The sequence below is a fragment of the Macrotis lagotis genome, chromosome 2 (genome assembly GCF_037893015.1).
Source record: "Macrotis lagotis isolate mMagLag1 chromosome 2, bilby.v1.9.chrom.fasta, whole genome shotgun sequence".
Classification (NCBI taxonomy): Eukaryota; Metazoa; Chordata; class Mammalia; order Peramelemorphia; family Peramelidae; genus Macrotis; species Macrotis lagotis.
In genome coordinates, this window is record NC_133659.1 from 137,295,608 (window position 1) to 137,311,207 (window position 15,600).

General features: G+C 40.7%; 2 protein-coding genes across 11 annotated transcripts in view; one reads left to right on the forward strand and one right to left on the reverse strand.

Annotated features, from left to right (window-relative positions):
- The window catches only part of AKT3 (AKT serine/threonine kinase 3), a 412,039-nt gene extending 403,730 nt beyond the window's left edge, over nt 1-8,309 (forward strand). For all 7 annotated transcript variants that reach the window (XM_074222894.1, XM_074222895.1, XM_074222899.1 and 4 more), the window contains one exon: nt 4,437-8,309. In XM_074222894.1, coding sequence (XP_074078995.1) covers nt 4,437-4,522 — 86 coding nt within the window. In that variant the 3' untranslated portion in view covers nt 4,523-8,309. The remainder of the gene's footprint in view (nt 1-4,436) is intronic.
- Nucleotides 8,310-9,982: 1,673 nt separating this feature from the next.
- Nucleotides 9,983-15,600, reverse strand: part of SDCCAG8 (SHH signaling and ciliogenesis regulator SDCCAG8) — a 296,601-nt gene continuing 290,983 nt past the window's right edge. For 2 of the 4 annotated variants that reach the window (XM_074222889.1, XM_074222887.1), the window contains one exon: nt 9,983-10,304. In XM_074222889.1, coding sequence (XP_074078990.1) covers nt 10,253-10,304 — 52 coding nt within the window. In that variant the 3' untranslated portion in view covers nt 9,983-10,252. The remainder of the gene's footprint in view (nt 10,305-15,600) is intronic. The other 2 variants (XM_074222888.1, XM_074222891.1) reach the window with 1 other exon arrangement.

The window sequence follows — 15,600 nt, forward strand, 5'->3', positions numbered from 1 at the left end:
CCAGGCAGGCCACCCAGCCCCACTTGCCCTGCACCCTCCCCAAAATAATAATAACAAAAAATGTGTTTCAGTCTTCGTTCCAACACCATCAACTCTGTCGTGAGTGGATCACATTCTTTATGATAAGTCCATCACAAAAGTTACTTCCATATTTTTCCAACATTGCCATTGCTGATCGCAACTCCCTCCTTTCTTATTTCTCCACTACCATGTACTATATTTTCTCTCTCCTTTCACTCTGATTGTGCTGTAGGGTTGCTGAGTGGCGCAGCAGACAGATCCCTGGGCCTGGGGCCAAGAGGCCCTGAGCCCCCATACCACCCCTTAGGCCCAGAATCCACCTGGCCCCATGGTCCTGAGCAGGCCATCCAATCCCAGCCCCTTGCAAGAAGTAAAAAAAGAAAATGTGTTATATCTGACCACTGTCCCCCCATGGTCCATCCTCTCCTCCTTTATTTACATCCCCACCCCTTCCCCGTCCCCCCTTCTTACTCCAGATGTCTATACCCCATTGAGTATATTTGCTGTTTCCTCTCCTAGCCATCTCTGATGAGAGCAAATGTTCCCTCATTCCCCCTTGCCTCCCCCCTTCCATATCATTGCAATAGCTCAATGTAATAAAAAAAAATCTTATTATGTGAAATAGCTTGGACTATTCCCCCTCTCCTTTTTCTTTCTCCCATTCCATTTCCCTTTTTTTCTTATTGACTCCATTTTTACACCATATTTTATCTTCGAATTCAGCTTTCTCCTGTGCTTCGACTATAAAAGCTCCCTCTACCTGCTCTATTAACTGAGATGGTTCATATGAATATTATCAGTATCATTTTTCTATACATGCAGTTCATCCTCATTAAGTCCCTCATGTTTCCCTCCTCTCCTCCAATCTCCATGCTTCATCTGAGTCCTGTATCTGAAGATCAAACCTTCTGTTCAGCTCTGGCCATTCCAAAAGGAACATTTGAAATTCCCCTGGTTCATTGAAAGTCCATCTTTTTCCCTGGAAGAGGACATTCAGCCTTGCTGGGTAGTTCATTCTTGGCTGCATTCGAAGCTCTTTTGCCTTCCGGTATATTGTATTCCAAGCCCTACGAGCTTCCAGTGTAGCTGCTGCTAAGTCCTGTGTGATCCTGATGCAGCTCCACGATATTTGAACTGTGTCCTTCTGGCTGCTTGTAATATTTTCTCTTTGACTTGGGAGTTCTGGAACTTGGCTATAATTTTCCTGGGGGTTGGTTTTTGGGGATCTCTTTCTCTGGGGGATCGGTGGATTCTCTCCATTTCTATTTTGCCCTCTGCTTCTAGGATATCAGGGCAATTTTCCTGTAGTAATTCTTTGAAAATGATGTCAAGGCTCTTTTCCTGATCATGACTTTCAGGTATTCCAATAATTTTCAAATTATCTTTCCTAAGTCTGTTTTCCATATCAGTTGTTTTTTCAATGAAATATTTCATATTTTCTTCTGTTTCATTTTTTTGGTTTTGAAGTATTGATTCCTGATTTCTGTTAAATTCATCAATCTCCCTGAATTCTATTCTTTGTCTGAAGGATTTATTCTCCTCAGAGAGTTTTCTTATCTCTTTTTCCATCTGGCCAATTTTGCTTTTTAAAGCATTCTTCTCCTTAATAACTTTTTTGAACTGTTTTATCCATTTGACCTAAGCTGCTTTTTAGCATGCTATTTTCTTCAGCATTTTTTTGGATTTCCTTGACTAAGCTGCTGACTTCATTTTCATGTTTTTCCTGCATCTCTCTCCTTTCTTTTCCCAGTTTTTCTTCTAACTCCCTCATTTGATTTTCAAAGTCTTTTTTGAGCTCTGTCATAGCCTGAGCCCAATTTCTGTTTTTTTTGGAGTCTTTAGATGCAGAAGCTTGTGCTTCCTCATCTTCACACTGAGTATTTTGATCCTTCTTGGGCTCATTTGCAAAATATTTCTCAATGGTCTTCCTCTTGTTTCTTTATTCATTTTCCCAGCCTAAGCCTGGTTTTTGGGGGTGCTTCCTGAGCTTTTGGGACACTCCCACAAGGGTCTCAGTGTGTGAGGCTCTGTCCTCCCTCTTGGTCTGTGAATGACCATATGTGCCCCCTTCTACCACGGGGCTGAGGTGGGGGGGGGGGCTGCTGTTCTATGGGGGGGCCTAGACTGGGATCAGGATCTGAATGTGGTCAGAGCCCCAGAGTCCTGTTCCAGGGGCAGAGGACAGAGATCGTCAGTCTCTCTTCACTCCCCTCCCTCAGCTCAATGGGCTCATGCCCTGGGGGCTCCTGCTTACGGGCTCCACCTGCTTCTGTTTCCTGGTCTAGGCTGCAGAAAGACCAAGGTGCTGGCTGTGTGCCCTGAGGGCTGGGCTCCACCTGCTCGCTCTGGCAGAGGTCCCCTGCTGTTCCCCCACTTTGTGCCCGTGCTCCCCGGGGTGCAGCTCAGGAGACTCCCCTGCTGCTGTGGCTCCCAGCACCCTGGGGCTGCCTCCGGGAGGCTGAGGTTCTTTTGCTCTGGCGGGCCACCCCTCTTCCAGGACGCCCCTCCAGCCCCGGGGAGCAGAGCCTTTCTGCTCTTTTCCAGGTTACCTTGAGTAGGAGAACTGCCTCACCTGGGTCCCTTTGTGGGTTCTGTCTCTTGAAAATTTAGTTAGAGTCCTTAGTTTATGAGTTTTTATCAGAGAGCTCCCAAGACTGGATCCCTTCATGTCGCCATCTTGGCTCCACCCCCGACTACAAAGCTTTCTATAAAGTGTGGTTGAAATTTCTCAGCAAAACAAAATTGTTTATATGGAATAAAGTTTTTTAAATCTTATTGGCTTGTGTCATAAAGGGAACAATAGGGATTTCAGCCTCTTTGTATTTATAGAATGAGGAATTTAAGCAGTGTGTCTCAACAAATATTACTCCCTATCTCTTAAGAGAAAAGCAAGAAGAGTTCTGTGAAATCCAACAACCAAAAAGATTTATTGAAACAGTTTTCTTGGTAATGAGCCATCTATGAAGAAATCAAGTGTTCCTAACTAAAATAATGTACATAAAATGCAGATTTTAAGCAGTCTTGCTTTCTGGACATGACTATTAGGAAGAGGGAAACTGAGGCCTCGTTGGGCAGTACTAAGAAATGCAGTCAAGACTGGAGTATTCTTGAGCAGAGTAGTAGTAGTAGTAGTGGTGGTGGTGTTTTATTAATTAGCCTATCAGGTCTACAATGTGCTTGCAAGAACCTGATCAGAAGTGGATTCTCATTCTCCCTGAGTTCTCCTACCACCATCATTGCCAGCACTGTACCCATTTGGCCCATAATATACTGTTGTGTGAGCTCCAAGCCCCTTTGGTCTTGACATTCACTGTTAGATTGTACCCAAGACAAGGAGACAATCCAGAATTATGTAGAGCTTCTCTGATGAGATGCTTATTCCATCTGAGAGAGAAACTGAGATAGGGACAGAGAGAATGAGAGGAAGGAAGCGATGGCTATCACCAGGCACGCAACAAATGTTGGATAATTTCTGGTTCCACTCGATAACTGTCCTTTGGGACACATTATAGATCCTAGCTGAACAGAGTGTCACGATCTTAAAGTATTCTGGATTGTGAATGAAAAAAGAGGAAAGAAAAATTGAGACGGTAAACAGAAGTTTTTGTTTCCTAAGCTTAAGTGAATGCAAAGCATTTTTGTCTAAGTACTCTTGTTTCTCTTGATATTTGTTAGAGAAGCTTTAAAATGGCCAGGACAGGAGAAGGGTGGGGGAATGAAGTATCCCTTAAATGAACTAGGTATATTCAAAGAATTGAGACTATTTACTTGATGAAAAGCAAAAGTATAAGAAAGAGATAAATAAACAATCATAGCTAATTCTTTGATTTATAAAGTAGAAAGAATAAGATGAAATGTGCTTTTTATTAGGGGTAAAATTTAAGTTAGATCTATAAACTTTGTTAGGAAAAGACATGAATCACCATACTGTTAGGATGGAAGGTAGAGAGATAACATTATCTGACTATCTTTTAAAAGTAGAAATAAGAATAATATATGAGTGGTAATAGTTATTAATAGAAATAACAGAAATACTGAATATAAAGAAAGAACATTTCAAATGGAAACACTTGCCTTCTAATCATTTTGCAGATTATCAGTACATTTCTCCTTCCTGCTCAGTTTACTCAGTATCTATCCTTGCCTTATGAGTAGTTATAGTTAACATTTAATCATTACTCTGTGTGTTGACGAAGAACATCATGTTAGAATGCTATTTGGTTAGAGGCCGAAATAAAATTATCCTTAAAATTAATATAGTTGTAATTGAAGGCTGGGCACAAATGTAGGTAAGCTAGTTTGATTGAAACTTGATCCCCCTTTTGTGGGAATCTGGAAAAAATATAATCCATGAGGTAAAGAGAGTTTTGTTTAAAAATTAACATTAAGTTCAAAGTGTTGTTTCATCCCCACAGATGATGAGGATGGTATGGACTGCATGGACAATGAGAGACGGCCACATTTCCCACAGTTTTCCTACTCTGCAAGTGGACGAGAATAATCCTCTTGAGTTCTACTGCATCACTATCATCCTAGGTTTATTATCAAAAATGATTCCTGGGCATCACCACCAGTACTAGCTATTCGCTAAGATAGCAGGAGCACTTTCAGACGTCGTCCCAAGTCGAAGGAGATCCTTCATTCTTCTCCCCACTCTTCTCTTCACCCCCTCCCTGCCCCCTTCTTGCCCTCTGTCCCTCTCTTACAGACACTCTCACAGGCACGCACATACACACACACATACACACAAAGAGATACAAACACACTTGCCTTTTTGTTTTTGCATGAAATTTTATCTCAGTCTAAGGTCTCATGCTATTGCTGCTACCGTCTCACTATTATAGCAACTTTAAGAAGTAATTTTACAATCTTGGAAGTCATGAGTCCTCCGTTGTACGTTTGTGCACCAGTTGTCATCTTTTGTTTTTCCCTCACCTCAGAGGTTAAAAAAAGAGATAAATTGGTTCTAAATGCATTTCCTAACTTTCTAGAAGGTGAATCAGAATATTAATTAGACTAAGAAGACTTAGTTCCTAACGTTTTCTTGCATCTGTTTGTGCTGGTCCAAAGAAGCCATTTGGAGAGGGTGGTGATGTGCTGATGCCAACCTGAGTTAGAGCGTAGAAGTCCTGGAAGCAGGTGTTGGTCATTGAGCAAAGGACTTCCCTATATACATATATGCAGATATATGTATACACACACACACACACACACACACACACACACACACATATATAAATATATACACATATGGATGTATATATAAATGCCTGCTGGCCACAACTGAAGAAGTTGAGGGGCTCGAGTTGCCCGTGTCACCCTTAGACTTCCAGGTTTCATGTGCAATCACGGACAGGTGGGCATTGCAGAGTCAATGAATGAAGGTGGCCTAAGCTCGGCATTGTTCAAGTCGCTTGAAAGCATCTAATGAAATGATTTGCACCAGAGAGCATTTTTCCACGTGCTTGGTATTTTAATTTTTTTTTCCTTCTTGATGTTTGTACATCACTCCTGATGGCTAAAGAATGTAGACAGGCTTAGGGATCCTGCTTTTCACCAAAACTTGTGCACCAAGAGAAACAGGTGTTTGCCTTCCATGTTTTTACTTTTGTTTCATGTGAATTATCTTTTCACAAATGTTAAGATCTTTGAATGTCCCTTGGGGTTGGTTTTGTTTATATTGCAGTAGTATTTATTTTTTAGTGATGAAGATTGCGTGTGTCCTCCTAGCAGATCCAGCCACACCTCACCTAGATTAGGCTTCAGCAGTTTAGTTTGTCCTCCGTGCAAAGGAATGTACACACTGATGAGAATCATGCACTTTCTCCTCCTATGGGGACACTTTGGACAAGGCTCTGAAATTGTCAACGCTGCAGAGAATCTGGCTCCAGGTGAAGAGACACCATCACTTAGCTCCCTTGGTGCTTATAAATGGAGAGAGCCCGGCCCCCGGCCCCAGGGAGTGAACCACAGCAGAGGGCTGTGCTCCTGATACAGATGGGAGGGGGGGTTCTGGTTGGGGCAAAGGAGGACACACGTCCACGTGTGAGGTGGACACCAGAATGAGGATGGAAAAAGCACTTTATTGGACATGCTGAACACGAAGAGGACTGATGGAAGAAACCCTCACCAGTTGTACCACACAAGAAATGAAGGGGCAGACGAGCCAGCGTGCCCTGGCAGACCATGGTACACGAATCACTGAGTTGTCATCAGGGAAAAAAAACACCTCCAAGTTTTCTTTTTCTGTATATACTCATGTCCCCAAATCCCACCATTTCTTACCGACTGGGGCATGTATGCAAACCTCATCTTTCTCCTTTATTAATGATCTTCAGATTTCAACCCTCTGGTGCTAGGAGCTGATGTTTCCACAGCCGCCTATGCGGCCTGCGGGCCGGGAAAAGGAATCCCGACTCTGGTGGATTATCATGGAGTATTCTGGTTTCACTATCTTAGCAGCTCCCATGGCGATAAATGGCAGCATTATGTAGTATTATGATTGCGTTGTATGAAAGAGCAAGTGACTTTTAGATAGGAAAAATAATATTCATATGCAGATGTCTTAGCTGCTTGATGCTGGAAGGGTGGATTTCAACGGGGGACCACTGCTGGCAGTGGCTGCACTGGGGCTGGTAAGGGGGGTCAAGGGCATTCTATTAAGGCAGCTAAGACATAGACTTTATTCTAATTTTTCATATTTCTGAGTGAAGTTCATATTTAATATTAAGTGGGCAATTCAAGGGATATCTCATTTTGCTTATACTTAGGGATTTCATCTTTTTACTTGGAATGTATTGAGTTTTCATCTTTGGGAAAGAAGGTAAGGAGTAGTGAGCACATCCCCTAAGTTGTTTTGTACTCATTACATGAGAAAGATGAGCCGAGGACCTGAGAGTGGGGACTGGCTGGCTGGCCATTCTGAGCATTTGCTCCTTTGAAATGCCCACTGTGGACCAACAGGAAGCCTATCACCCACATGTAAGGCACATCCACTAGGTTTCTGTTTGTTTGTTTTTTGTTTTTAAATCTTGAGATAGTGTTCTTTGTGACCTTGGCACTGGACACTTCCTAAAGATTAATGACTGGCTCTGACTGAGCCCCAGGCCATTGGCTTCTCCCAGCTGGCTCTTAGGCTTCAGCAAATGGCCTGTGGTTCTCTCCTGTGCTTGGCCACTCTGCTTTTGTAATTGCATAATCAAGTTTGCATTTGAGTTTGGTGAAATACTGTAAAGTTATTTCAGGTTGAATTTGAAAAAAAGGGTAAACTGTCTCCCATATTGTTTTCAAGAAAACTGATGACTTATTCAGGACAAACTGACCAACTCATCACTTGGTGTAGAGTCTGAGAATCTCTAATTTTGTACTCTAAATCTTCCTTTAGCTGGGAAAAGGGATGAAAAAAACAAAATCACAATGTTAACAAAATAGATTGGAGAAATTTGTATTTGTTCACAACTGTAGTTTTAGAATTGTGGCAGGTGAAAAGGCCTTGGGACCCAGAAGCCTTCGGTCAGTCGCTGGACATTTCAGATGTGGTCTTGACGGTCACTCGTACTGCAGCCACCTTTGAGGAAGTCGGCCCTTTCTGTTTGGACTGGAGGCAAATTTGCACACAGCTTTGCGTTCTACACTAACTGCATCTTCCAACACATTCCTGTTGCTCAAAGAACATTATTCCAGTATTGGTTTCCATTTCCCACCCCTGATTTCTCGCTTCTTGAAGCTGACTCTTCTTGCAGGGGCCATTGTGCTTCTCCTAGAGTACACAAGTAAGGTCCTTCCTTACTAACTGCAGGGTCTATCTATTACACCTCAATGTACACACTTTGCTGCTACTGTTTGTACTGTCTACAGTAGAATTTCCTTATCTTGCTCCTGGTAGTGCATTACAGGCAAGCATGAACTGTAAAGTATTTATTTAAATAAATAAACAACCATAAATGACACCTCTAAATTGGTAATTGAATTACCTCCCTGTAGCTTTAGAGTTTGTGACATTTCTTGACCTTGCTAGTTCTTTCATTAGATCCGTGCAAGATCTAGTCATCTGGTTAAGGATTTTAAGCAGACGTGACTATGAACCCAAGGAACTGTATTACTCTTACTGTTGGTCATACTTAAACTGTTTATTTCCTTAAGTAAATGACCCACAAGGATGTGAAATAACTACAAGAAACTGTTTTTGTACACTGTACATCCTTAGTATTTTTACACGTATATGATAGGGATGCACATTATTTTCCTTCGTACAGACAGCTTAAATAAAGCACTATGTCAATCTGCTACTTCTCTGTTTATTATTGTGGGATGTGTTCCTGTCACTTCTGAAAGGGAAAGGTGAAGGGTTTTCTGCAAAAGAACGTTTTTTACATTTATAGTATTAACCACTAAAGGAAGATTAGACTCCTCTGCAGTAGTTTAAGGGGAAGACATGAAATTAAAACAAACAACAAAGAATTATTTTATTTCATTGAGGCAAGAGTGCATTCTTTTACTTTGTGTTCTCATTCAGGATTTCCAAAATTTTAGTCACCAGATTCCTCATGTAGTATATCAAGTCAGCTTCATATCTGGGAGAGTGTTCTTAGTTTCCACTCTTTATTGGATATTTAAAGGCTTTCATCGTGCATGACAGATTTATATGTAGGTCAGCAGGAAAACATGCCAGTTCATATGTAGACTCCTCCTGGAAGGGTACTCTAGGGACTCTCTAATCATCCACCTGGCTGTTTCTAGTTATATCTCATATGCTCAACTGTGTAAACTGGCATAGTTCTTGTGATTGGGCCACATAAAAACAGCCTTCGGGGCCAGTTACGTTAAAGAGTACTAAAGTATTATCAAATGAGATCTAAAGGCATTCTCACATCTGCTTTCTTGGAACCTCTGGTTTTGATAGTTTTCAGCAGACCAAAATAAAAATGTCCTAAAAGAATCTACTAAAAGATGGGTGTTTAAAGTGACTATTTTTAAAACTGTGTTGTTAAGGAAAAATTGGGGACAATCTCAGACTATCTCAAAGGGGTTCAGGATGAAGCCTGAAACACTTCTGACCCTGAATAATAGCTAGTGGCTTTTATAGATACAGTCAAATATTCCCTGGATGTGTTCAGGTCAATTCCTCCAAACTTGACCTAGATCAATTTTTTTTTTACCAAAGATTTATTACCTTATGACCAAAGTTTAAAAGAAAAAATTACTGACCAAGGATTAGGGGGCATCATAAACAGCCTGAAGACAATAAGTGATGGTCTCCAACTCCAGCCTTGGATTCTGGTGTCTTAAGTGCTGTCTCCAAAGATGAAAAACTTCTGGTTTTGGAGACAGAGGAGCTGTGAATTCTGGTCCTCTGTCATTTCAGGTAAGTCACTTCCTATTACTTGACTTCAGGTGCTCATCCTTAAAATGAGAGTGGTTGGACTAGTAACTGGCTTTCCAGGGGTAAGATCTAAGATCACAGAATCTAAATCTGTGGTTTTTATAAAATGTTCAAATAAATGCCACAATCTTTTTTTCCCCATTTCAAAAAGTGTAGAATCTCTGATAACATACATTTCTGTTGCTTAATACAGATCTCAACATTTTGGTTTTAGTTGCTGCACCTGGAAAAGGGGTCATGGTCTTTAGAAGAATCTAGAGTCTAAAAGCCCACATCATACTTTTTGCAGATTTCTCTCTAGGTCTCATAGTGCATTAATCATCAGGATTATTCTTGGACACAGTCTTCTAAGATGGTGATCAGGGGCAGTAAGGGGGAAGAACCTAGGCTATACATACATACATATATATATATATGTATGTATATATACGTATATATATATATATATATATATATACATATATATACACACACACACCACAAAAGAAGGAATGAGGGGATGGTATGGGAAGTCAATCTGTTTTCCTGTTACACTATTCTTTAAAATATGTGCTTTTTTGGGGGGGTGGCATCTATTAAGTACCATAAGAGTAAAGGCTAAAAAAAAGGTCAATTTTATTGAATTTCACACACATAATAAGAGTATATAAGTAATCATAACAAAAGTAGCTTCCTGCCAGTGCTCAAAGCTGATTAATAGCTAACATCAAACCTTGAATCCAGCCCTTCCGCACTGAAGGACACACTCTAGGAATGACAGAACTCCAGTGCTTCTGGAGCCCGGCAAGAGGCCCTGCTCGGACAGTTTCACACAAAACAGAAGATTGTGAACATCTCTTTGCAAACGATTTATTTCTGTCTTTCATCCAGGTCTGCAATTAGATTGTGGTACACCGAGCAACTGGAAGACAAACAATAATAACCAAAGTTAGGTTAAAGGGCTCATGTTTTGATAATGACTTGTGACTTACTTCCTGGTGTAATCACCTCTTCCTGTGGCTAAATTATCAGAAAGTAAGTTTCAGAGATTAAAAGGGTAGAAATTGTATATAAACAAATGCTATCTGAAAGGTTTGTGCTTCCTCTTGACCTTGTAACTACGGATCAAAGACTTCACTCCATCTAAGTACAAACTATTTTTAATGTTTCAAACCTGAAAAACGTGTGTTCTGGAAATGTTTGTGCACCATATAAATGAGCATGACTGGCACCCGGGCCAGGCCAGATCTCAGCTGCTTCCCCTTTCCAGGAATGAAGACTCTGGTTGGTTGGTGTGAGACCCTGTTTACTGAAAAATGTTCAGACAGTATAGAGGGCCGTTAACTGGAGAAAAACAGGATGTGCATGAGCAGCTTAACCACTGGCTGAGCCTTCTCTAACTTTGTGGGGTGTTTTACAAGGTCACTAGTGGGGTTACATGACTTGCCCAAGGTCACACAGCTAATAAGTGTCAGTGTCTTGAGGGTAGATTTGAACTCAGGTCCTGGGGATGACTCCAGGGCCACCTAGTTGCCCTCTTCTGTAACTTTCAAGCTGGATCTCCAAGCATTTGCACTGACTTTGATAAAAAAGAATTCACACTGAATTTTCCTTTTCTCTGTCTTAGGAGAGACTATGCATGTTGTACCTTTATCATTAACAAGATCCATTTCAAAAGATTTTTTTTTAATCCCACTGAAAACAAGCTTAAAGGTTCCACTTGAAAGGATTTAATGTTTGACTGTCATTGCTGATTTGAATGACTTTCTGAATACATATAAGATACTCCTAAATATTCTAGGCTTAGGATAGAGAGGACTATTGACTAAATCTGTCCATCAAGTCATTCAAAACACATTCACTGAACATTTATTAGGTGAAAGCACTGTGGGGGAAACAAAATTAATTAATAGTTCCAACCCTCAAAAGTCTTAGTATTTTCTAAAAAGAATGCACAGCAAGGGAAAAGGGTTAAGAAGTCACTGCTAATGCATGGCAGCAATGCAGCTGGGATTGGCTATCCTCCACAGTTAAATTGGGGAAAAAATCATTTGTAGTGAAAGACGGGCTGCATCTCCCTGCATGAGCAGGATTTTATACACTGGATCAAGTCAACACCCTAGGCAACCATCACACATGTAGAACCAATGCCATTTTATTAAGCAATGCTTGCTTATTGGGGGTTTCCAATAACAAGCAAACGGTTACAGATTCAGAATTTACATCTTGATATCTGGATATCTGTGGACCAAAGATTCTGAAAACCAACCATTAGGGATTTTTTTTAAAATGAGATGTTAATTTTCACTTGGAAGGAAGAGGACACATTCTGGCCTGAATACATATTGTTTTATGTATGAAGTTTTCATTTAAGGCATTCTTCTAAGTAATGGGGATACAAAGGCAGGGGATAATAATACAATCTATTGTCAAGGAGATTAATATCTTATAGAAGAAAGGATAAATAGACAAGTAACTATGATACAAGAACAGGGTAAAGGAGAGGCCCCGGGGTAAAGTTGCTGGGGAAAAAAGATCCCTTTCAGCTGAAGGGTACATGAGCCTGGGCCCCAGGCACATCCATCTTCTAGGTGACTAAAGGAAAAGCAATGTTTGTCTCTTTCTTCTCATGGTGGACAAGATGACGGCCTCTGATAGACGCTGGGCTCCATCCCTACTGGCACCCAGTGCTTGGACCTGCTCTGATCTGAGCTGGCAGCCTTTTTCTCCAGATTTCTCTGCTAGGAAAATTCTCAAGGATGGATGTCCAGGTAAGTTTATATCTCCTAGACATAGAAACGAGCACAACATACTTTCTAGAAATGATTAGGTCTTATATTTCCAGAATTATTGTTAGAGCTGCATTTTTGTTGTTAATATTGTTCAACAGAAGTCAACATCGATACATCTGTATGTTCTTGACCTAATCAGTTGGTTTATGTGCTTACTTTTAGACCAGCTGAATCTGCTCAATACTAATGAAATAATAAACCTTGAAAGTAGTCTGATGTTAGGCCCATTATCTTTCTGGAACAAAAAGTAAAAAAAAAAAAAAGAAAGAAAAGAGAAGTATCCCCATTCATGAGGGCCAGAAGAGCTTGATTTCTTGGTTCTCTCTTTCCTCTTCAGGCTGACTCCCTGGCCTCCCTCCTGGTTTGCTGAGGGTGGGGGGTGGGGGGGAAGGACACTGAGTAATTAACTTGGACTCAAGTTGTTCCACTCAATCTGCAAAGGTTTCCCCACAACTCAAAGGGCTTAAGTGAAATTTCCTTTTCTCCTGGCAGACAAATTATGTAACCTGAAAACAGGTTGGTTGTGGTAGATAAAGCCCTCCACCCTGTTTTTCTCATGGAGTGCCCCGGTATGAAGGCTTCAAGTGAAGCAATCCTATGGCTTGTTCTTTTTCCCCGTGGTATATTGATTAGGTTGGTAGACTGAATGTGTACATGTTGGACCCGGAAAACAACTCCTGATCAATTTCCAATATTACAATTCTCTTATGAGAAAAACAGGAAAAAAAAAACTTTTAATTAAAAATAATATTTAAAAGGGGGCAGCTAGGTGGCGTGATGGATAGAAAGCACTGCCCTGGTGTCAGGAGGACCTGAGTTCAGCTCTGGCCTCAGACACAATAATTGCCCAGCTGTGTGTGACCTTGGGCAAATCACTTAATTCCACTGCCTTAAATAAAAAAAACTTTAAAAAATTTAAAAAATATATTTTAAAGAAAAGAGACAAGCAGGGAATAGAGAAGACATTTCACAAGGAAACAGTGATGATATTTGACTAACATGATAGATGGCATTTGCTTTAAGTAGAAAAAGAATTAAAAGGTCCTAAAGTAAAAAGAAACAGGCATTCTCCAAAATAAGTTCTCCTTTACCTGATGCCAAGAGGTTTCAGTAATTTATCATCATCTGTCCTGTTCCCTGCCAGCATTCAGACCACGACACAATAACTGGTGACCTTCCACGGAGGCAGAGCCACAGTACAGGCCCACAGATGTGAGGTTCTCAGCAGGAACAAACAAAATTGAAGTCGCTCCCGGTGGCAACAGGGAGGGGTCTCTTTGCCAATTTTCTTTTTTAAAAAAAAAAACTATGAATCCTATTTTATTTGGGATGATCTGATTTGTATGGTAAGAGTACTGCTCTCCCTATTTAAAGAGCCACCCGTTCTGAAGAAGACAATAATAATTCCTGTTCCTCTGTCTGCTGGGTCTTTAGAAGAAAACAATGGCATTGATCATGGATCTGTCTTACTCTATGCACTCAGAAATCTGTGACTGACAACAACTGACATCTTTTAGACTTGGAATCCATTAGACTTGGGTTTAATTGCTGACTTAAGCTATCAGTTCTATAGTCCTAGGCAAGTCTCAGTTTCCTCTTCTAAATGGGGCTGATAAGAGCATCTGTCACAAGACTGTTATGGAGACCAAATAGGAAAATCAGTATAAAAGTACTTTGAAGGCCTCTGAAGAGTTTTCTTAAGTTTAATTCTCCAACATTATAATGACATTTTTAAGATGCCTTTTAGTAGTTAATCTCTATTTTCCTAATGCTCCAATGGTGATAAATTCACCTTACATAGACTGATTGTCCCAGATCTTTGCCAAGGTTTAAACTGTACTAATGAAGAGTATGTGTGTGTTTTTGTATTTCCAGCTATACTGCACTCTCCTGATCTCCATTCTCTGACCCTCCATCTCCTGCTGCACCATCTCCTGTTCTCCAGAGGAGAAACGGGCTTTCCATTTGACTTTCTGCCTTCTATTCTGTACTGCATATTTCAGCCTCCTTATCTCCAGCATCCCCAAAAAGAGAAGATGAATATATACACACCCAGACATACCCTCCACATCCAGTGATTCTCAGTGCCCCATCCTTCTTCATGACCAGATTCTTGATTCCTGTCCCCCTCAACTTTCCCATCTTAAAGTCCCAACTCACCCCTTTCACTGTGACTTCTGGAATATATTTAACAAGTATATCTTTTGTCTTAAATCTTTCCTCTTCTATTCCATCCATCATAGAGTCTCCCTGGCCATCTTTTCAAGTACAGGTTAAACTTAAATTCATTCCTCTTGGCTCACTAAAGGCAGGGTCTCTTCCTACCAATGTCACTCAGTAATTTCCTCTCCTTTGAAATCATACAATTCACATTTTCCAAAATTCTAGTAACTGTTGTTTACAGATCTCCAGGACACACCCCCTTCCTTATTCAACTATTTCTTTCTCTCCTGCCCTTAAATTTAGAGACTAACATGAACATAATGATCCTCTAACATTCTAACCACTCAAATTCTTCAACCTGCTCACTTTTCATGACAATCCATCCCACTTCAACCATACAGTCATACCTTTGATCTTACCATCTCCTCAAAAATATAGCACTTTCGTGTTCAAGAATTCTGAAATCCTTACTTACCATAATTTATTGATTTCCTACCTCTTCCTCTGCCTTCCCAAAACAAACCCCCAGTTCATTCTATAATCCCCAGTTCCTCAACCCTCAGTCTCTCAGTTCTCTTCCAAGTCCTCACCCCTGCATTTGCTACTCTTCTCTTTTTCCCATCTTGATCCCTTTGTGAGTCAGTTCACTTCTACACTGTCTTCTCTTGAGCTACTGGTCCTCAAGGCGATCATGTTTGCTAACTGGTGTGTGATGCCTCAGCCTTGGATCACTTCCATTGTTCAATCTTCACAAAAGTGAAGAAAATCGCAAACTGTTTTTAATGGGTCCACTACACAAGCTCAACAGGACCCTCTCCATTGCAAGGCAATCTTTCTCCTTTGTCAACTCAATATGCTACTCTCTATAGCAGTTTTCCAAATTTTTCATTTCCATCCCTTCTCAAACATTTCATGGCTCCAGTTCCCCAGTCCCTCCCATCTGAGAACCTAGCCTAATATTTTACAGAAAAAATGAGATCATTCATCAAAAGCTTCTTTGCCCCCCTCCCCCATCATTCCCAATCACCTCCCTTTATATCTTCCTTCACCCTTCTCTCACATAACGAGGTGGCTAAAAATCTTGCCAAGGCAAACCTCTCTACCTGAACAAGTGATTCCATTCCATCCCATCTAATCTAATAAGATTCTCTTTCTCATCTTTTTTTAAAATTTCCCTTGTTTTTATTTTCAGTTCTACATTCTCTTCCTCCCAGTGCTCATTATACATATGAAGTCATATAAAACATTTCCACAATATACATG